Source organism: Phoxinus phoxinus, assembly GCF_949152265.1.
Source record: "Phoxinus phoxinus genome assembly, chromosome: 8".
Lineage (NCBI taxonomy): Eukaryota > Metazoa > Chordata > Actinopteri > Cypriniformes > Leuciscidae > Phoxinus > Phoxinus phoxinus.
Genome location: NC_136883.1, coordinates 18,456,769 through 18,480,142, shown reverse-complemented (window position 1 = coordinate 18,480,142; position 23,374 = coordinate 18,456,769). Strand labels below are relative to the sequence as shown.

The window sequence follows — 23,374 nt, the reverse complement described above, 5'->3', positions numbered from 1 at the left end:
CTACTAAATTCTGCAACCCTCTAACGTGATTTTTATTTATTTATTTATATGATCAATATGATTCCTTAGCCAAGTAATTGAAACTATTATCTGTTCACAAAGCAGTCCCTTCCGACCACAAAAGAGACCGAGTCTTTCATGCATAAAGTCACTCGAGAGGTTGGATGTCAGACAGATCACTTTGTGGGGAAAAGGACTGTGGCTACACAACTGTCTAAAAGGACACTGCGCTGCGGTTTCAGCGCAGCCAGCGGACACGCCCCCAGCGTTTGAGAGCAGAGTCCACTGCTAATTTTTTCAAGATTTTGATTTAGCTTATTTCATGTACTTGCTGGCTTTTTTTATCATTCAAATTTGGCTGGGTGGCTAATAACACATTTTTCTGTGATATGACAAACTCAGAACACATACTTAATTTTGACTTTACAGGGACTTTAAAAAGCTTGATGTAGAACAGGCACCCCAGGTGAAAAGGAAATGTATTTAAAGTGTGCTTATTTTGATATACTTAATGTATTTTAAGTGTATTGTATTAATTATGTATTAAATGTGTTATTTTGGAACAACTTCAAGTATACTAAATGTACTTTTATATGTATTTAAGTTCAATTTTAATGTAATAGTAATATATTTTAATATACTTAATTGTGTTAAAATGGAACTATTTTAAGTACATTTAGTGTAATTTAATAGCACTTCTTTAAATTGTATTTTTAATACATTTTAAATGTACTTTCGAAATACAACTTAAATATATTTTTAACATAATATTAATGTGTTCCCAGTATAATGTATTAAAAATACAGTTAAAAATTATAATTCAGTTAAACGCAGTAAAAACAATATTTGTATAAAACACACACAAACACTCTTTGAAAGATAGTAAACTTTAATGCACTACATAGAGTACAGCAACATATGAAAATTAAACAAAATACATTAACATAAAATGCATTGATCTGCAGAAGTATTAAACAGAACAAAAAAAAATGAACTTAAAGGGGTGGTTGATTGCGATTTCACTTTTTTCATTTTAAATAGTGTGTAATGTTGCTGTTGGTGCATGAACAGTATCTGCAAAGTTGCTGCGCTGAAAGTTCAACTTAAGCAGAGATAGCGTCTTTTAAAAATCAGGAAGTTTAATGCCTACAAAAACGACTCGAATGGGACTACAACGAGATACTTCCCGGGTTTTATACGTAGCTAACCCATACATTTACATCAACCCTCCCTCCGGAATATGCAAAAAATGGGGCGTGGCCATATTTCTGCGGCGTTGTGGAAGAGGAAGAATTATAGTGGAGAGCTGTAGCCATGCCGTCTAAAGTGTGTTATTTTCACCCAGCTGTCATGTCTTCGGTGTTCGGGCTTCCTATGGACGCTGTAGTTCGTCAACAATGGCTACAATTTCTGTTTTATTATGTTCCTGAAAAGTAATCGTAGCTCTCTGTGCTGCGCATTTTACGGAAGACAGCTTCCAGAATCTCCACGAATTCAATGCCGGATTAAACAAGAAACTGTTTCTAAAACATGAAGCAGTTCCAACTTTAAACCCAGAGGCAGTCGTTGTTGGGCCACAACCTGTAAGTAAGACTTAATAATTTTAACTTTGCATGTATAATTTCAGACGTAACGTAATGTTTTAGTTTTATCAGGGACGTAAACAAATGCCAGCGCTCGCGTTATAGCCACTTAATTATGCTATTTCGTGTGTCTATGACAAACGCGTACAAACATTTTGAACCTGCAATTTGTAGTTATGTACAAATTTTGTAAATGTATTTATACTTTATGAAGTAATTTTTCGATTTGATGAAGTACGTAAACCAATGCCAAAGCTGTTTGTTTATAGTAGCCAGTTAGTTTGATGCTATTTTGTGTGTAAGACAAATGTGTATAAAGTTTTTTTTTTTTTTTTAATGTAATCGCAACAGCAAACTTCAGCTGCGGTGTTACTCAATCATTTATTCAGTTATATTAAATGTTTAATCAGGAGAAACCCGTATCTCAAAAGCTAACAAGTTTCAGCAGTGGCATTTTCAAGTAACAGCGTATCGAAATTATTAATAATTGTAGAATAGAATAATAATAATACAAAAAATGTACCATTCAGAAACGTTTTGTAACAGCCGTGTTTGGGGAGGTTCTGCTTGACTCTCTTCATTGCCGCTTTCTGGGTCTGATTCTGGCTCAAACTGTACGGCAGTATAGAAACCATTATTTACATTTGACCGGAGCACATGCAACTTTCGCCGTAAAGGTAATGGGCGTGAAGTTTCCGGACAACGTGCACTGCGCACTTTAGCCAATTACAACGCACCGGCCCAACTAACCAATCTGAGCCCATGCCTGTTTCTGAGGGAGTGGTTTCATAGAATCAGGAAGTCAACCGGTCGTTCAAATGACAGAGGAGAAATCAGCTTACAATAAAGGTGAAATTTATGAAAAATAAGGCTTAAAAAAAACAAAAAAAAAAACAAGACATGTTATATTGCACCCCATAAATACAATCATGCAAAGAAAAAAAGCAGTAAACCACCCCTTTAAAGGAATAAGTTCAACAAAGTCAAACAAAGTGAAATACAATAGCTGCAAACAGTCCTTCATCCTTCAAGCGAATTGAAATGATTGGTCTTGGAGTTTGCCTCATTGTTGCATTTTCTTCTGATCAGTGCTCGCACCTCAGACACTGGCGTGGTCGGAAACTGTTTGATCACAGTATCTATGAAAAGGGAAAAATATTATTATTTTTTTAAATATTAAAGCAAAATTAACATCTGTTAAAAAAGTCACTGTTCCCTTTCGAAAGGGAACTTGCACTGCGTATCTAGGCGCCCCTTTTATACTTCTGGGTCGCACTAATAGTGTCATAGGTTGTCGCCAAATTCGTTTGCCGTGATTTTATAGCTTTTTAGACACCGGTTCACATGGAACAGTCAGGGAACAGTCGTAACCACAATTTTTTTATATGGCATGTAATGCTTAGTTCATATTTTAACAGAAGACATTCAATATAAAATGTTAATATAATGCAAAAAAGGAGTTAATAAAATATCTACATCAAATAGAACAAACATTAAGTCTTGCTGAACAACAGTGAGGTCTACATGTTATGACACTGTATCACAGCAAAAAAAAAAAACAGACAACTATAATAATGTATAACAAATGCTAATCTTTATTTTTAGCATTATTATTTGTTTTAGTCAGCCCCCTTTGACTTCGAGAGCAAAAAAAAGTGATGTACAGAAACACATACGTCATGACCGAATCACCATTCAATAGTCCGGATTCAAAAATCTCCATAACTGAGGTGATATGAGATTAAACCATACTTACTACTAGAGATGCACCGATTACAATTTTATAGGCCGATTCCGATTTTTCACTGAGTTTGACCTGCCGATACCGATTTTAGCCGATTCCGATTAAATTTTCTTCTAAAATTATCATTTTTATCAAGTTCATATATTTAAGTTCAGTAATTTCACTTAAATGACAAATAGGTAATTTTCATTGCCATTTAAGATAAATTACTGAACTTAAATATTCAAGCTTGATAAAAATGATCATTCTAGAAGAAAATTTCAGATGGCACTTAGAGGCTTAAATTGCATCTGAACTCTTCATTTATTATTATTATTTTTTTTATTAAATAAAAAACACCATATACTTTTACCCAAACTGAATAATTAAAACAAGTTTAAATGGGTACATTTTCTACAAATATTTTTTTGTTCATTTTCTAGCCTACTCCAGTTCTTGTTAAACACACTAGACATGCACATTCTGTCCATTTTGGGCATTTTTTGTGTGAAATCATATTTATTTTGTCCATCAAAAGCGTGTTTTCACTTTAACGCACTCCTGCTCCGCGTATTTTTTCGGGCGTGAATGTCAATCAATGAGAGCATTCACACACAAAAAATAAAACCCGCTGCTTGCGGTGTGAAACGGCCGTAATTCACGAGGTTTCCTACATGTGCGGTCCGTGTGCATGTCTGATTGCTGATGTTGTGCGATGTTAATCATATGGCGCCCGAGGTCATGGCCGATCACGTGAAAATCTGCCAATTCCGGTCACCAGCCGATCAATCGGTGCATCACTACTTACTACTCTCTTCTTCGCTTGTCTCTGCACTCAGTTTTTCTTCTATAGCAGCTAGTCTGAAAAACAACAAATAAAAAAAAGAGAGATTTATAAATATATATATACATACACACAAATATATAAGGCAGGCAAATTATGAAGAATGATTTGTTTTGTTTTTAAGAATGACAGTATGCTGAGTACAATGTACTTGGTGGGTAATATAATCAAAACCCTTCACAGACTCGGCAGTTTAGATACGCTCTCTTTTAAGCATCCCTTTTAACAATTTAATCTTTGTACTTATTTGTAATTAGAAATATATATTAGAAAGTAATCAAAAAGGCAATAAGGTTGTCAAGCTTGAACAAATATAAACACCAATCAACACACACTACCATAATTGGCTGGTCAGCTCAAGACAAAGGTAACTATATTCATAACATGTTTTTTCAAACTTTTTAAAGATAATTTACATCATAACAATGAAGCCAAATTCTTCAGGAAATCAGAAATAAATACACAGCTTCAGCAAATAAAAATGATATTAATATAATAATGTACATATTATAATAACTAATTAATTTTTTTGAAGATGCATTGGACAATGTTTTATAGTTGTTTTAAGACAGATAAATGTCTCCACATAGATTTTAAACAGATTCATCAAAGACTTTAGACTTTGACAGTGCAGAAGTTGCTAGAATTCAGTGTCAGCATCATGTTAGCGATTAACGTCAGTATCCCACGTGCAAGTCATATTAGCAAATGCATAGCAGACCTTTCCACCTAGGAAAACAACTAAACAGTGAGCTATTTATTTATGCAAACAGCAACTAAAACTTACCAGTAACTTCTGAGGCAGTATCTTCATCTCTTCGAGTCTGCTTCGGCTTTGACTTGAAAATCTTGGCTCTGATTGGGCAAATTGAACGTAGCTGAACTGAAAAAGACGTGATGTTACACTTTGTGCCAAAAATACGAAATGGTGTCATGATCACTCACCCTTAAGTAGTTCCAAACCATTTAAGACTTTCGTTAATCTTCGAAAGAAAAACTGACATTCATATCCCTCCGATGAACGATTCACCAGATCTGTTCACGTTTCAAAAAGTGAATCGCAAAAACATCACCCAATCCATATCAATCGTGTGGTTTCCTCCAAGTCCTCTAAAGAAACACGATCGCTATAAATATTTTAACAGTTTAAATTTAAACGTCTAAATCTAATCACATTCAAGGACCGCATGCACAGCAACTGAAGATCTGAGTGAGATGCGAGCGCATTATCATAAGAACCAATCACAGCCGTTCAACGCCTCTGGAACCAATCAGAACTAGTCACGTGTGTTATGCGCATTGTTCAAATTTAAACAAGAACAACACCTTTTTGGAAATTAACATTTCTTTGGAAAATGTATCTATGATGCATTTCAAAAAATATGATGCTGAAATTATTGTGGGAATTTCAGTAGTACAAAATATCATGTAATAGACAACAGCCTTAAGTAGCCTTTTACAACAAACAAGTAAAAGTGAAAAAATTATAATTTTAAGCTTATTGCAATGCTAATAATAGTTGACAAATGTTTCTAATACATTATAAGTTGGTATATATTGTAAATGTTTTTTTTTTATATATAAAAATGATAAAAACATAAATAATTAAACTATATTGCAGTAGGCCTAAGTGTTTATAAAGTACATACATTTTAAACACACTAAAAGCTTAATCATTTTGCTGTTCTTACACAAAGTACACATAAAATGTAGGCTACTTTAAGTAAGAGCAACATATGCATGTTTTCTTTAAATACACTAAAACTTCACTAAAAGTATGGTTGCATTTAGCATATTTCTTAAAAGTGTAACTAAGCATATATTTATTACCAAATACTTCTAGTACACTTTTAAGAAATATATTTAAAGTATGCTTGTAATTAGCATATTTATTAAAAGTATAATTAAATATATATTTATTACCAATGTACTACTAGTATACTGTTTATAAATATATTTAAAGTATGCTTGTAATTAGCGTATTTATTAAAAGTATACTTAAATATATATTTATTACCAATGTACTACTAGTATAATGTTTATAAATATATTTAAAGTATGCTTGTAATTAGCATATTTATTAAAAGTATACTTAAATATATATTTATTACCAATGTACTACTAGTATAATGTTTATAAATATATTTAAAGTATGCTTGTAATTAGCATATTTATTAAAAGTATACTTAAATATATATTTATTACCAATGTACTATTAGTATACTGTTTATAAATATATTTAAAGTATGCTTGTAATTAGCATATTTATTAAAAGTATACTTAAATATATATTTATTACCAATGTACTACTAGTATAATGTTTATAAATATATTTAAAGTATGCTTGTAATTAGCATATTTATTAAAAGTATACTTAAATATATATTTATTACCAATGTACTATTAGTATACTGTTTATAAATATATTTAAAGTATGCTTGTAATTAGCATATTTATTAAAAGTATAATTAAATATATATTTATTACCAATGTACTACTAGTATACTGTTTATAAATATATTTAAAGTATGTTTTTAATTAGCATATTTATTAAAAGTATACTTAAATATATATTTATTACCAATTTACTACTAGTATATTTTTTATAAATATATTAAAATGCAATTCAATGTATTTTAAATGCACTTTAAATAAGCATGTTGGAAATACAAATGTATTATAAACATACTATTTGAATTTCAAATATATTTTTAATACATTTAATACTACGTCTTTTTCACCTGGGACAGGCACTTCGGATTTGCACTAGAGCATTTAAAACATCACCAGTAATGTCACGGTTCATAAATCCATTGTCTCTTTCTTGTGTGTTCTGTTGTTATGTGTGTGTGTGTGTTGATTGTGTGGGCATGCCGACTCATTTGCACTCATCAGCAATCAAGTTCATCACTCCAGTCACCAGCTGCAGCTCATCTCATCACTGTATATATATACTCACTTCCTTCCCATCTCCTTTGTCAGATCGTTGTTTGTGGTTACCCAGTTGTGTCCCAGTCTGCGTGTCGAGTCTTGTGCCTGCCGTGTTCTAGGGATGGGGAAATGAAGCCTCATGAAGCAATGAGGCTTTCCCCTGACTGTTCCGGGAAAAGATTCAAAGCTCCGAGAGTGTCGAGAACAGCGCCATCTGGTGTTTATTTAAAATAAAGCAGCCAGAAGCCTTTGTAAGAAGCTTTGTCAGATGAAGCAACCACAACACGCTCCATAATTTCAATGTTATGTGTACAAATAAAAGCCTTACACGTTTGTGTTTGATTTGTCCATTAAATAAATTATTTTTCCAACTAAAGTGTGACAATAAAATATAAAATGAGCTTATGATTGATTCAGTAAGATCTAATGTAGGCCATACTCTCTCTCTCTCTCCACACACACACACACACACACACACACACACACACACACACACACTGAATAAGGACATTGTGTGATAGGATCATCTGTTATTAAATGTGCCTATGACACTTGGCAGTGATAGTGCTTATGTAACTGTATGATAGAAAGGTGATAAAGTTTTTAATTATTCTGTAATGCCAATGTATATAGATGGTGGTAGACATGTTTCTGCATTCTCCAGTATTCAAGTGGATCTTCAGCTCTTTGTATGTTTGTCTCTGTAAGGTATTTATCCACTTCTACGATCGCATCAAAAGTGGCATTTGAGCTTTGTTTGTGCTGGTCTACACACTGTCCAACAGAAGCCAAAGGTTTCCACCTCAGAAGTGTGAGGAGAAAAAAAAATTGATTGGGAGTGACTGTACATGTACATTGACTGAATATAAGACACATCAACGGTCAACAATTATAAAATACAATAATAAAAAATACAATAATAATAAATAAATAAAGAAATATTTATTTGTTATTTTTCCTTTTTAGAAATGCATAAATACATTAGAAGCTATAAACTCAAAATATTCCCAGATTATGTAAGTCTTCCTTTTTTTTTGGCTGTTGCCATTGCTCTAAATACAAACCCTTCACCAAACATCAACACCCTCCCCTAAGCCCACCCTAACCCCAAATACCATCACCAAATTACCAAAAAAAACACACCAAAAGTGCAAAGATTTTACAAAAACAAAAAGACACAACAACTATAAAAAAGAATAAGTAGTTTTGGTTATTTAAATGTAATGTATTGATTAACTTTCAAAGAACAGCACTCTCCTCACAAACCCATCAACCAGACTGAGCCAACAAGGACTGGGGTTCGAGCCTCTGACACCCAAAGCGAAACGCGCACGTGATTGGACAGAAAGTGAGGCTTCATTTGTCATCGATCACGTGACTCTGGGAAACCAATACACACCCCGATACGGAGCTTCAATAGAAATTGCGTCGCATACGCGATACGCACATCGAAGCTTCAGTGTCATACGTAACATCACTACCGTGTTCCTGTTCATGTTCCCGTGGATTCCTGGATTATTGTCTTCGTTGGATTTGTCTCACCGCACCTCTGCACTTCGTCACACTGGGTTCGTCTGACCATCGGGGTCCCTGCGCCGCCATCCTAATTCTCACGAACTGTGTATGCTTGTTCATCTCTCATAATAAAAGAGTTTCACTTGCAATTGCTTCCGCATCTCTATCGTCACAGAACGATCTGACCAAAAGCATGGAAGCAGCAGGTGGATCTCCAGATCCGATGGAAACATTTATGAATCAATGCATACAGAGAATGGATACTAAGGAGAGGAATCTCAACGAGACAGCTCGCGCTGTTCAGGCTCTGGTGGCGCAGGTGTCTGGGCTCACCCAGAGGTTACAACATCCCCAAGTGCCCACTGCGCCACCCGCACCGCCGATTTCCCCACCACCACCAGCGGACCCATCCCAGTCAGAGCCTCGCCTGCCCGTTCCTGAGACATATTCGGGTAAGCCTAATTACTGTCGATCTTTCCTCACCAGACAGCCGCACTTCCACAACTGTCGAGCACTTCTGGACTCTGGGGCTGAAGGTAATTTCATGGACTACACTTTTGCACGGAAGTTTCAAGTTCCCCTCAAACCCCTCACGCACCAGATTGCTGTACACGCACTCAACGGTCAAGAGCTCCCCACAATTTCACTGGCCACTGAAGACATCACCCTCATCACATCAGGCAATCACACCGAAACCATCTCCTTTTACATTCTGGACACTCCCCTCGCACCCATCGTCCTTGGTCACCCTTGGCTCACCCGTCACAACCCCAGAGTGGACTGGCAAACTGAGTCTGTGTCGGCGTGGAGCAGTTTTTGTCATAAGTCTTGTCTAGTGTCTGCCTGTCCGTCTGTTTCTGTCCCTGTGTTTCAGGAAGAGGCAGTGGATTTATCTAACGTGCCCGCGGAGTACCGGGACCTGAAGGAGGTGTTCAGTAAGTCTCGGGCTGCTTCTCTTCCTCCACATCGTCCCTATGACTGTGCTATAGAGTTATTACCAGGTACGTCTCCGGCTAAGGGCAAGTTATATTCACTCTCTGTTCCAGAGAGAGAGGCCATGGAGAAATACATTTCTGATTCTCTAGCAACGGGGTTCATCCGCCCTTCCTCTTCTCCAGCGGGGGCGGGATTCTTTTTCGTGGGTAATAAGGATGGGTCGTTGCGACGTTGTATTGATTTACGTAACGCTTATCATTTGGTCCGCATCAGGGAGGGGGATGAGTGGAAGACCGCTTTTAACACCCCCAGGGGGCACTTTGAATACTTGGTTATGCCTTTCGGCCTTTCCAACTCCCAAGCGGTCTTCCAGGCACTTGTTAATGACGTGTTGCGAGACATGGTCGATCAGTTCATTTATATCTACCTGGATGACATATTGATTTTTTCATCGTCTCTCCAGGAACACGTGCAACACGTCCGACAAGTGCTTCAGAGGTTGTTAGAGAATGGGCTTTTTGTCAAGGCGGAGAAATGCGCTTTTCATGCACAGTCTGTTCCTTTTTTAGGTTACATCATTTCGGATGAGGGAATGCGCATGGATCCTGAGAAAGTTAAGGCTGTGGTGGATTGGCCAAGTCCAGATTCCCGTGAGGCCCAACTGAGGTTTCTGGGGTTCGCCAATTTCTACCGACGTTTCATTCGCAATTTCAGCTAACTAGCCGCACCTCTGACTGCCTTGACCTCCCCCAGAACGACGTTCAGGTGGTCAGACGCAGCCTCGGCTGCGTTTGCCAAACTGAAGAGCTGCTTTGTTTCAGCCCCCATTCTGATAACCCCTGATCCTTCACGTCAGTTCGTGGTGGAGGTCGATGCGTCAGAGGTGGGGGTAGGTGCAGTGTTATCCCAGCGTTCTCCTTCAGACGACAAGATGCATCCTTGCGCATTTTTGTCACATTGTTTATCCCCTGCCGAGCGCAATTATGACATTGGCAACAGAGAGTTGTTGGCAGTCAAGTTAGCATTGGAGGAGTGGCGCCACTGGTTAGAAGGGTCGGGGGTACCTTTTATTGTCTGGACCGATCACAAGAATTTGGAATACATTCGGACTGCTAAAAGATTAAACTCCAGGCAGGCTCGGTGGGCTCTTTTTTTCGGTCGTTTTGATTTTAATCTCTCGTACCGCCCGGGTTCCAAAAACATCAAACCCGATTCTTTATCTCGTATTTTTGACCTTTCCGAACGCCCGTCCACTCCCGAGTGCATTTTACCAGAGAATCTATTTATCTCTTCACTCACATGGGAGATCGAATCGAAGGTCAAGAAGGCCTTAGAAGGGGTAACGCCTCTGACACGGTCCACTGAATCGTTTATTTGTGCCGGAGGATTTACGGTCCAGCGTTATTCAGTGGGGTCATTGTTCCAATGTGGCTTGTCATCCAGGAGTTAACCGTACTCAATTTTTAGTCAAGCAACGATTCTGGTGGCCTGGTATGGCTCGTGACGTTCACAGTTTTGTCTTGGCTTGCTCAGTCTGCGCCACGGGTAAGACTTTCAATCAACCTCCTGATGGGTTACTTCAACCGCTGCCGGTGCCTTCAAGACCTTGGTCCCATATCGCTCTAGATTTTATCACCGCCCTCCCACCCTCCCAGGGTCACACGGTAGTTTTAACCGTGGTGGACCGGTTCTCGAAGGCGGCCCATTTCATCCCCTTGCCCAAATTACCCTCAGCCAAGGAGACAGCGTTGATTGTCGTTGATCACATCTTTCGGTTACATGGCACTTCCGACAGATGTGGTTTCTGACAGAGGACCCCAATTTGTGTCCAAATTTTGGCGAGAGTTTTGTAAACTACTGGGGGCGACTGTCAGTCTGTCCTCTGGGTTTCATCCCCAGAGCAATGGTCAGACTGAGCGAGCCAACCAGGATTTGGAAAGAACGTTGCGATGTTTAGTGTCCAAGAATCCTTCCTCCTGGAGTCAGCAGCTGTCTATGGTGGAGTACGCACACAACACGTTGCCAGTGTCATCCACGGGCCTATCACCGTTTGAGTGTAGTGTAGGGTACCAGCCACCTGTTTTCCCTAGTCTGGAATCCGAAGTCGCGGTCCCCTCCGCCCACGCCTTCGTCCAGAGGTGTCACCGCACTTGGACTAGAGCCCGTGAGACTTTACTCCAAGTGGGGGCGCGCACCAAGAACAAAGCCGATCACCACCGGCGTAGGCCTCCCATATATGTCGTCGGTTCCAAAGTGTGGCTTTCTACTAAGGACATTCCGCTCCGCTCCGTCTCTAATAAACTTGCACCCAAATTCATTGGCCCGTTTTCTGTCACTAAAATCATTAGTCCGGTGACAGTCCGCCTAAATCTTCCCCCAGTGTACAGGAGGATTCATCCCGTCTTTCACGTGTCCAAAATTAAGCCCGTTTTTTTTGCTCGTATTAATCCGCCAGCCCGGGTTCCCCCCCTGCCGCGACTCGTAGATGGGGAACCTACTTATTCGGTCAATTGTGTTCTAGACTCAAGGCCAAGGGGACGCGGATTTCAGTACTTGGTGGACTGGGAAGGTTACGGTCCGGAGGAGAGAAGTTGGGTACCTGCGAGAGACATCCTGGATCACTCCCTTATCGATGATTACAATCGGCAGGTAAGGGAGCCTGGTAACGCCAGGAGGCGTTCCTAGGGAGGGGGGTACTGTCACGGTTCATAAATCCATTGTCTCTTTCTTGTATCGTGTTCTGTTGTTATGTGTGTGTGTTGATTGTGTGGGCGTGCCGACTCATTTGCACTCATCAGCAATCAAGTTCATCACTCCCGTCACCAGCTGTAGCTCATCTCATCACTGTGTATATATACTCACTTCCTTCCCATCTCCTTTGTCAGATCGTTGTTTGTGGTTACCCAGTTGTGTCCCAGTCTGCGTGTCGAGTCTTGTGCCTGCCGTGTTCCTGTTCATGTTCCTGTGGATTCCTGGATTATTGTCTTCGTTGGATTTGTCTCACCGCACCTCTGCACTTCGTCACACTGGGTTCGTCTGACAATCGGGGTCCCTGCGCCGCCATCCTAATTCTCACGAACTGTGTATGCTTGTTCATCTCTCATAATAAAAGAGTTTCACTTGCAATTGCTTCCGCATCTCTATCGTCACAAGTAAATGCAATACAGGTAGAGGCGGTAGAGATGCCGCTATGTATTAGGAGGGTTAAGATCATGTTGGCGTATTGGACTAATTTACAAGGACACATGTGACCCGTCACGGAAAGTAGGGATACAAGTCGGCAGCACAACTTTTGAGCAAAATGAGAAAGCGTTTTTTTTTTCAAAACTGGTGATTTTCAGTTTTTTGCAGAATCTGTTAGTTGAGATCACGAAGAAGCCTCTCCATGTTTTAGATATCAATATTGGTATATTTAAAATCGTACATTTTTAGGTTGAAATCGGCTTGTTTTGTGAGATTATAGCTCGCAGTAGGGGCGTGTCATTGTCTGCGTGTATTTCCATACTGGATAAGCCGGCTTTTGTTTCTTTTGTTATTGCCCCCACCCTCCAAGGGAACAGCGTGGTAGGACTGGGCGATATAATATCGATATAAAAAATATATTGATATATTTTTTAAATGGGATATGGAATTAGACCATATCGCATCGATATAGTTCAAAGTTGCGCTGTGATCCTTGCTGCAAGCAAGCTGCTGCGTGGGGAACGCGTACAGACGAAGCCTTGGGCACGTTGATACACCTTTATATACGAGACCACCAACATTTTGTCTGTTCAAATAAGAACATAATGGCCTCTAGGTCTGTGAAAAAAATGCCTTAGGACTAGAGGCTGACATTTTTTCGGGAATCCCGCGGGATGGGAAACAAAATCACTATGTATCATGGGATTGGGACGGAAAACACTGCAAAACATGCAGACAATTGATTAAATACCATTCCGATTCAGACACGAGTGGCCTTCAGCGTCACACATGTAAAACATCCAGCTCAAGGCAACCGGCGATTTCATCATTCATAAAGCGTAAGGTGCCCTATTCACTACAGGTGAATAGGGTACAATTTTAAAATAATAGATATCACCATGAAACTTCCTCAGTTGATTACTTACACAAGTTCATAAAAAAAATGTATTACAAGTTTTTGAAATTTGTATGTTTAATTATGCAAATTAGGCATTATCTCATTACTGGCCTAGCTACAATTTTTTAAAATATATTCAAATGCAAAATCCTTCCTGTAAAAAACTACTCCTCTTTTGAAGTTCAACTGTTTATACTTGCAAATTGTCTGCAAACACCCCTGTTATGTGCACTGGTCTACAGATCACCTAAAGCTACTGGCTGCTTTATACATGATTTCTCTGACCTTCTGTCTGCTTTGGCCATTCAGTCTGACAAGATGCTGATTCTTGGTGATTTTAATATTCATGTCTGTTGCCCAACTAAGCCGATGGTGAATGAATTTTTAGCGATACTTGACTCTTTTAATCTCACTCAATCAATTTGTGACTCTACTCATATCAAGGGACACACATTGGACCTTGTTTTGTCATCAGGGATATCAGTCGACAAACTTGCTATCACAAATGTTGCTATCTCCGATCACTTTCTGATTGAATTTGAATTTTCTAGTCCTCCTTCTGTCCCTCCCCCTCTTACGTTTTAGCTCGTTTATTTAACTCAGCTACAGCTTCTCTTTTCTCAAATTCCTTTAAGTTTGCTCTCCCTCCCTCCCTCTCTGCTGACTTGCCATCATGCACTAATATTGATGAGCTTGTCTCTAGTTTTAACCTGTCTAGTACTAATACATTGGATCAGATAGCCCCTGTAAAACTGAAACGAGTAAAGTCAAACACTTTAACACCTTGGGTGGATAGTTCCATACAAGTGTTCCGTCAAGCCTGTAGACAGGCTGAACGGAAATGGAAAAAAGATAAGCTTCAGGTCTCTTATGACATTTCTGCAACATCTGAAAGCATATCAAGTCACTGTTAAAAAGGCAAAAGCTAATTATTTCAGTGAACTTATTAACTCACAGGCAAATAGACTCAAAGTTCTTTTTAAAGCTATCGACACATTTTTAAATCCGGCTAATACAGTTGATACATCCTTAACTTGTGATGAGTTTTCTGATTATTTTATCCAAAAAATTGACCTTATCAGATCTAGCATCACAACCCAGGGTTGCATCTTAGTTACATCTTGCAGTCCTACCAATTTTCTCCAGCATTTCACTCCTCTGTCTTCCCCTGAGTTGTCTGAGATAGTTTCTCACCTTAAGCCTTCTTGTTGCCCTTCTGATATTATTCCCTTTCGTCTCTTTAAAGAGGTCTTTGATGTCCTTTCTCCAATTGTGTTAGCTATAGTAAACTGTTCCTTATACACTGGTGTTGTTCCATCTGGTTTTAAGCACGCAGTAGTACAACCACTATTGAAAAAAACCCAATCTTGACCCTAATGATCCTGGAAATTTCAGACCTATCTCTAAACTATCATTTATTTCTAAAATCCTGGAAAAAAGCAGTTTTCAAGCAGATCTCCTCTTTCTTGACTAATTTTAACATATTGGATAAATTCCAATCTGGTTTCAGAGCTCTACACAGCACAGAATCCGCACTACTTAAAGTTTATAATGACATTCTTCTTACCATTGACTCTGGATCAAGTGCATTACTTATCCTCCTTGACCTTAGCGCTGCCTTCGACACTATTGATCATGGTATTCTTATTGATTGCCTGGAAAATAGTGTCGGATTACAGGGCCCTGTTTTACGCTGGTTTAAATCATACCTGACAGAGAGAACATTCTCTGTCAAACTGGGTGCTAAATCATCCCCTCCAGTGGATATTAAATATGGAGTCCCTCAAGGATCAGTTCTTGGTCCCCTGTTATTCTCCCTATACATGCTGCCCCTTGGCTCCATCCTTGAAAAGCACAACTTAAGATACCATTGCTATGCTGATGATACATTACTGTACTTACCCATTTCCCCTGGTTGTACTTCAGATATCAAAACAATTTTTAGCTGCTTGGAAGACATTCAATCATGGATGGCAGAAAATTTCCTCCAGTTGAATACCAAGAAAACAGAGATGATTTTATTTGGATCCCCCTCCACTACAAAACACTGGAGTAATGCCCTTGGCCCTTGGTCATCTAATTTGCAGAATCTGGTCAGAAATTTAGGTGTCATTTTTGACAGTTCTCTTAATTTTAATAAACAAGTTAGCTCTGTCGTTAAATGTAGTTTTTATCAGCTTAGAACAGTAGCTAAGCTGAAGCACGTTTTATCCAAGAAAGATCTTGAAACAGTAATTCATGCTTTTGTTTCCTCACGCTTAGACTACTGTAATTCTCTGTACACAGGTCTAACTAAACAATTTAAATAGACTTCAGTTAGTTCAGAATGCTGCTGCAAGACTCCTCACAGGCACCAAAAAGTGTGAGCACATAACCCCAGTATTAGCTGAGCTCCACTGGTTACCAGTGAAATTCAGAATTGATTTTAAAATCTTACTTTTCGTTTTTAAAGCTCTACAAGGTCAAGCCCCTTTGTATATTTCTGAGCTTCTGTCTACCTACTCTGCCGTTAGACCACTCAGGTCTACAACCCAACAGCTACTTGTTATCCCCAAAACATGTCTTAAAACCAGAGGGGACAGAGCTTTTTCTGTAATAGCTCCTAAACTCTGGAATTCCCTCCCACTTCATATCAAGTCCTGTAATACAATTGTCAGTTTCAAGACAAATTTGAAAACACACTTTTACTCTCTTGCTTTTAATTCTCTTTAGAAAAATTTGATGTGATTTGATGTGCTTTATCATTTGTTTTATTCAATTATTTAAGTGTATTTAATGAGTCTTGTACTCATCTTTATGTATTGTCAAGGCATATTGTTTTTTGCCTTTCCTGTTTTAACTTGTAAAGCACTTTGGGTCAACTGCTGTTCGGTTAAATGTGCTATACAAATAAAATGACTTGACTTGACTTGACTTAAATATGCGCAATTTTGCATATATTTTCGGTAGATAGATCTGAACATATGATAAAGCCAGGTGCAAAATTCTTTTTTCATTTTGATTACACACAAGATGAAAAAAGATGTTCTGAGGGATTTCACGATATATGCTTTCATTACCTAGGAAATCAAAATATACTGCCCATAGCCTTAAAAAATCGATTTTCATCATATTTTTTTAATTAAAATGTCACATAAATCAGGCCAGGAATGATTTATTAACAAATCCCTCTGAACATTGTAATCTATATGCCTTATGCTTCGGACTCCTGGGTCCGTATGAATTAGCTCAAATGATCCATAGGGAATTTTAATAACTAATCATGAATATGATTAATATTTTGCATACTTCAGTTACATTAAATTGTCGAAAGTGAAGGTGGATTATATGAATATATGAATAATCAATCACAACGAATTATAATTCCTCATTCATATATCAATAATCCTACTTAACCTCGATTGCGAGATAATCTTTAAGGGAAATCAATGTAATTATCAGATCGTTGTTCGTCCAGCGACCAACGATTAGATTAAGTGATTAATCTCTCAATAAAGTTATCCTTCCTTATAAACTCCAAGAAACACCAACCTTCTGGCCGTGAACATTAATATTTCTGGTGTTTATGAAATTAAAACTACTTAATGTAGTGAACAGGGAGCGCGGTAGCTATAATCTACCTCATTGACGTTTGTGGTTTTACGAGCGTTTTTCACAGACACAGTCTTGAATACATTGTTTTAATAAATGCAAACTACAGAGTATAACGGATTACACATAGTGATTATAGGTTTTATACGTCTATGTACAGTTACTTACATTAAACAGACAAGACAAAAACAGGTAACAGCTGATGAGAGAAGGAGAGTTATAGAGAGTTGGGGAGGGGCGCTCTGGGGCCCGCGCTCGATTTGATTGCGGGACAGAGAGAGAGAGATAAAGAGAGGATGAGAGAGAGAGAGAGAATGGTCACGTGTGACCATAGAACAGCAAACATCACAGACCTTTGAGAGAGACATCAATCAAACACCTTAAAACATTAAAACTCGTAGAGCTTGATACTTGCAAAAGGTTCGTTTGCGTGCACGAGCTGTGTCCAGCCTGCGCGTGTTCTCGGACTGAGGCGCGTTCTCCGTGAAGCTTCGAAAGCAGGGCGCGTGCTCGTTGCCAGAGCACGTTTCCGCGGGAGCTTTGAAAGCTGGTTGCAAGTGAAGTTGCTGAAGGAATTCAGGCTTCGTTCGTTCGACAAAGGAGAATTTGAAAATGAAACAAAAGAAACTTTATAAAGGAAATAAAAAGGACGGACTCCAGAGGAGTCCGATCGCGGACTTCACATGATGAGCAGACGAGGGAGCAGGGGACGAGAGAGCAAGAGAGAGCAGGAAGAGCTTTGCTCTTTCCTTTAAAGACTGTATGGGTCACTCCTTCGTTCGGCGCGTTGTCCAATCACCTTCAGTGATCTGGGAGCGGGAGAATCTTCTTTGTCCTGCCAGAAGACCCCAGTCTGTGTAGTTTATGACAGAGCTTTGCCTTAGTCATTTCTATGACTAAAAAGGATTCATCTAGTAATAATCATATCATTGCAGTCTATTATCGAGATTCAACTCCGTTAGATTTAGAGAATTACAAAGATACGAAACACATCATATTAACATTAATAGGAATACAACATTTGATTATTATGCATTAGTATAGACATTTAAAAGTTTAATTAATACATGCTATAATTGTAAACTAAACCCAAATCTGTCATGACATATAAATGGCAACACAGAATGCATTTGGTAATGTTTTAAATATGACTCGTTCAATGAAAAGTCTCTTGTGTGTGTGTGCTCCAGTCTCAATGGAATGTGTGGGTGTCACGTTACGTCTCTTTGTGTGAGCCATGTTGGTGTGAGTGTGTGAGAATCACGGATTCACCAATCTGACCAGATGTCAATGTTGCTACAACATATCTTCATAATACTGCTAAGTGTATAGCTGGAAAGTTTGGTGTACATAGATGCTACATAGGCTGAGATGTTTCTACTGGAGAATGACAAAAAACTCATTTTGAGAAAAAGGCATTTAAAGATTTGTAATGTAAAAAATCATACTTTTTTTAGTGGAAACAACTATTTACTGACACAATATCTTATCAAATCATCAGCAACAACAATACAAACCACCTAAATGACATCAAAACTTATAAACACAGCATTTATGGCCTTTAACTGAACAGAAAAACAGTCAAAAACACATATCTAAATGTCAGAGCATGTCACGTGATGCATCTGAACCAATCACGTTGTCAGAAATTGACATCAGCCAATGGGATTTCGCTTTTAGGGTTAAATGCCCATTATACTTTCACGATTGGTTGCTGATTAAAAGGAAATGACCATATTTGGATCCGACAGCATTGTAAAGGAGAGAGAGAGCGCTCTCCAACGATGTGCGTGATTAAAAGGAAGCAGAGAGAGATCGCGGAGCAGCGCGTTGATTAAGAACGCCCACTTTTGTTGAATTTCTGAGAAATATACAGACGCAAATAGACAAAGTGTAGTAAAATAAAGACCTAAATGTGTATTTTGGACTTTTTTTCATCACAAGTATGAAAGAAGACATGTTATTGAAGACAAATAGGCCAAAATCTCAAAATTGACCAGTGTTTTGATTGACCAAATTGACCAAAGGTTTATTTTAGTTCAGATTAACATTTGAGGGCAGCAATTGTTTTCATAATGTCAAAATAAAACCGACGTAATGTTACTTGAAAGCATTATAGCCTACTATTCCTGCCAAACTTTAGTAGTGTTACTACAGTAAATCCATGGTGAATGTTGCTGATCTGTGGACACTGAATAGTTAATTCATGGCACAATGTTTCTTCCTGGTTTCCACGTCAGTGCAGTTTGATCCGTTAATAACGGAGAAATGTGAATGTTTCTCACTAGATCTCACAGCGATGTTATTACTCCAGTGGTGAATTCAAATGCTTTCTTTACTGGATCTCGCTGTGTAGTAACAGAGCTGCTTGATCAAGATCGGCTCGCGCTGCATTGGTCCAAGCTGATGAACGGTCCGTCAACCACACAATAACGAGTAGCTCAGTTTCGTTCCGCTTACATTACATGTGCCATTTGATGTTGGGCAATGTTGTGGTCGCCCCAGAGTCTCTTACATTATGAGCGCTGTAACGAGTTAGCTCAAAGGGGAAATATTATTAATAACTCATAATTACCAATTATGATTAATTATTAATATTTGGGTCAGTTAATTTGATTAACTTGAGTCTACTAAATTAATATTACAATCAATTAATCAGTTCCACTGAACTCTTTTGATTATTCATTTATTCTAAGAAAAGTGTATCTTTCATGGCCACCATAAATAATTATTTCTTAGCATGTACAACGCTTAGAGCATGTAACACGATCAAGATCGTAAAATGGACTTTGTTGCAAGCAGAGGATCAGAAACCAAATATAATTGTGCACAAGTTTTATTAACCCTCTGGGATCGGCAATCACGCTGGCGTGATCTGCTCGCTTTTTTTCTTATCAGTGCAAAAGAGATTCAAAATACTCTGTTGGTTTTGTTCTTACATTTAAGTGTTTTACATCATTCGATCCAGGTAAGTTTCAATTTTTTTTGTGTATACTCACAATAAAAACAAAGTGTTGTGTCTTTCGCCAAAGAAAAATAAACATGATGCGAGTTCTGCCTTCTCTCTGTCAGTGAAGTCCATTCTGAAACGCATCCGAAAATGAACTGTAACTCAGTGAATACTTGTCACTCAGGAACGAGAGATTTGTCTTTATGAAGCTTGAATTCTCTTCTTTTAAAGGTAGGGTAGGTAGGATTTATATAAAAACCTTTTACCAAATTTGATTAAACTTTCTATATATATCAATGCATAATTAAAATGTAAGTACTCTGATAAAAAGAGTATAAAAATCGAGTGACTCTAGACCGTTTAATCTTCATTAAACACAGCTCATTATTTCCATTCGGGACGAATCACAGGATTGGCTTGCGCGACTGTCACTCTCCGTCGCCATGACTACCGCCGCTATTACTGGCTCTGCCCACGTGCGCGCAGTCGCGCACCCGTTTTTAGGTGGGAGTGAATGGAATTAATGAGCTGTGTTTATTGAAGATTAAATACACTAGAGCCACTCGGTTTTTTATACTCTCTATTTCAGAGTACTTGCATTTTAATTATGCATTGGTATATAAAGACAGTTTAAACAAATTTGAATAAAAGTTTTTTTTAGACAATTCTGACCTACCCTACCTTTAAATTAAGTAATTTATATTAAAAAACACATATTCTTAGTTTATATAATCCGTTTGTAACCAAGGAGAGGCACAGTTTTTCGTTCTCCCTTCATTATTTTTAATGAGCTGAGGCCGTCACGCCCCCCCCGGCGCTATTCACATGGTAATAGTTTAGGTGATCTATATGCATCGCAGACGCCCCCAATCAATGCCATGAAAACATGCAGTTTCTCGTCAGATTCACTGATAGTTTATCACGTTTTGAGGATAGCACGCTTCTCCGGTAAAGTCGCCCTTCAGATGATTCTGGACAGCGAGGAAGAAGTCACCTTTTCCTCAGAGAAAGAAGATTGCAAATCAGATGACGAACGGCTGCATTTTCAAGAGCGAATTTATCCCGCCGAGGATACAAGTTCGAGTAAGTTGTTTAGTGTTATATAATTATTTTTCTGATTATATAGAACTCATATGAATTTTCAGACTATATTTTGATTAGTTTTGGTTAGCTTTTGACATCTTACAGGGAAGATTGCCTTACAATATCCCTAACATTCGTGTATATGGTCGTGTAAACTGTTTCAATGTGATATTACTCTCTAAACATATTTGTATTTCACTCCGTTTTGATTAGCTTATGACACTGATTATCATGCAAAAAATACTGACTTTTGCGTAATGTAGCTTATTTGCGAATATCTGCTTAGGTGTAAATATGATTTAGTGCAAATATATTTCAGCCTCCGGTAAAATGTGATACTGTCTAAATACTAGACAGTAGACATTATATTTGTATATATAAATGTTCGGTTTTGGTTAGCCTATGACACTTATCTTGCTAAAATATTGCCACAGATGATTGTGAATACAGGTATAAATGTTTGAAATGCTCTAAATGCGTGCGGTCTATATGGCCATCAACAGATTCTCGCGGTGACGTGGTCTATGACCCATAAATAGATATTTCTCCGTTGTATGGCCCATCAACACCCATATACATGCATTGTGCGTCCATACCCATTAATTGCCCATCTTTGGATTATGTATGCTAAAAGTTGTTTTTATTTTTTTAGGAATGTGTCTGCATCACGCTCTCCTTCTCCAGCACCGCAGAGGGGCACGCAGGTGTCGTTCAGTTCTCAGTGCGATGGAGAATCATACAGAGTAAGTGCACAGACGTAATATTTTACTGATGAAATGTAATTGTGTTTACGTCGTCATATTATACAATTAGGGCCTACCTATTCTTGTGTGAAATTACAAAAACGGTTGTCTTTTTTTAATCCATGGCCATTAGTGATTGATAATGATAATAATACAGTTTCTTTGATTGTGTTATCAACAGATGTGACAATGAACATGTCCAAGCACCTGTCCCGAAGAGAGCCAAGGCAAACAAGCAGGCAAGCAACAGGTCCAAGTCCACCCTGTCATGGAAAACCGAGACTGATGTTGACATGGTTCCACAGACCGCGTGATTCCTGCCCGCACGGGAAACTGGACCGCAACTGAGCTCTGTTGACTCGCATTCGCCCATAAGTCTTTTCAAACAATTTTTTTTCAGAAAGTGCTGTGTCAACTCTGTGCCACAACACCAATGCTCAGGCTGCCAAGGCAACTGCAAAGGGCTGCAAATATAAATGGACAGATGTCAGCATCAGTGAGATGTACCGCTATATTGGGCTGCTGTTTTACATGGCCATGGTGAAGGTCAGCTCCATCAGGGACTACTGGCGGAAAATCAGGTTATATCAGCTTATACAGTTATATATGTCTATATAGGTTATATAGGTATATGTAGAATTTTATATAGGCATCCGTCAAAAGTTTGCAAACATTTATGTTTTTAGAAGAAGTCTCTTATGCTCATCAACTCTGCGTTTATTTGATAAGAAAATACAGAAAAAAACAGTAATATTGTGAAATAGTATTACAATTTAAAATAGCCTAACTGTATAGTTTAAAATGTTATTAATTTCTGTGATTTATCATTACTGTCACATGTCTCATGATCCTTCAGAAATCATTCTTGTATGATGATTTAAAAAAAAAAAATCAGAGTTGGAAACAGTTGTTGCTTAGTATTTTTTATAACCTGTGATAGTTTTTTCAGGATTCTTTGATGAATAAAAAAATATTAAAGAACAGCATTTATTTAAAATCTTTTGTAACAGTATACACTTTCTTTCTTTTTTTGAAAGGACGTGTTAAGTTATATTTTTAGGAAAGATTTCTATTTTGAATAAATGCTTAATAAAATCAGTGAATCCTGAAAGTATCACAGGTTCTAAAAAAATTTTAAGCAGCACAACGATTTCCAACATTAATAATACCTGATTATCAAATCATGATATTAGAATGATTTCTGAAGGATCATATGACACTGAAGACTGGAGTAAGGATGCTGAAAATTCAGCTTTGATCAAATAAATAAATTATATTTTAAAGTATATTAAAATAAGAAAATCATTATTTTAAATTGTAATAATATTTCACAATATTACTGTTTCTGTAGTTTTGATCAAATAAATGCATCCTTCCAAAAATATTAAAAATGG

General features: G+C 38.0%; 1 protein-coding gene and 1 long non-coding RNA gene across 2 annotated transcripts; one reads left to right on the top strand and one right to left on the bottom strand.

Moving 5' to 3' along the window:
• Positions 1–1,009: 1,009 nt before the first annotated feature.
• On the bottom strand, positions 1,010–5,564 carry LOC307002813. Its single transcript, XR_013798541.1, has 3 exons — positions 4,938–5,564; positions 4,115–4,167; positions 1,010–2,722 (listed from the first exon to the last, which is right to left on the bottom strand). It is a non-coding gene; the product is annotated as an uncharacterized lncRNA (long non-coding RNA).
• A 15,461-nt stretch (positions 5,565–21,025) lies between these two features.
• LOC307002809 (uncharacterized protein) lies at positions 21,026–22,544 on the top strand. Its single transcript, XM_079620740.1, has 3 exons — positions 21,026–21,237; positions 21,890–21,980; positions 22,162–22,544. The coding sequence occupies exons 1-3, from the start codon at positions 21,181–21,183 to the stop codon at positions 22,326–22,328; spliced, it is 315 nt and encodes a 104-aa protein (XP_079476866.1). The 5' UTR covers positions 21,026–21,180; the 3' UTR covers positions 22,329–22,544.
• The last annotated feature ends 830 nt before the right edge of the window (positions 22,545–23,374 follow it).

What these genes read in the sequence shown, in the direction of transcription:
- LOC307002809 (XM_079620740.1), top strand. Translation starts at nt 21,181, where the DNA reads ATGACGAACGGCTGCATTTTCAAGAGCGAATTTATCCCGCCGAGGATA. An exon ending in CGCCGAGGATACAAGTTCGA is followed by an intron (nt 21,238 to 21,889) that starts GTAAGTTGTTTA and finishes TTATTTTTTTAG; the next exon opens with GAATGTGTCTGCATCACGCT. An exon ending in GCGATGGAGAATCATACAGA is followed by an intron (nt 21,981 to 22,161) that starts GTAAGTGCACAG and finishes TGTTATCAACAG; the next exon opens with ATGTGACAATGAACATGTCC.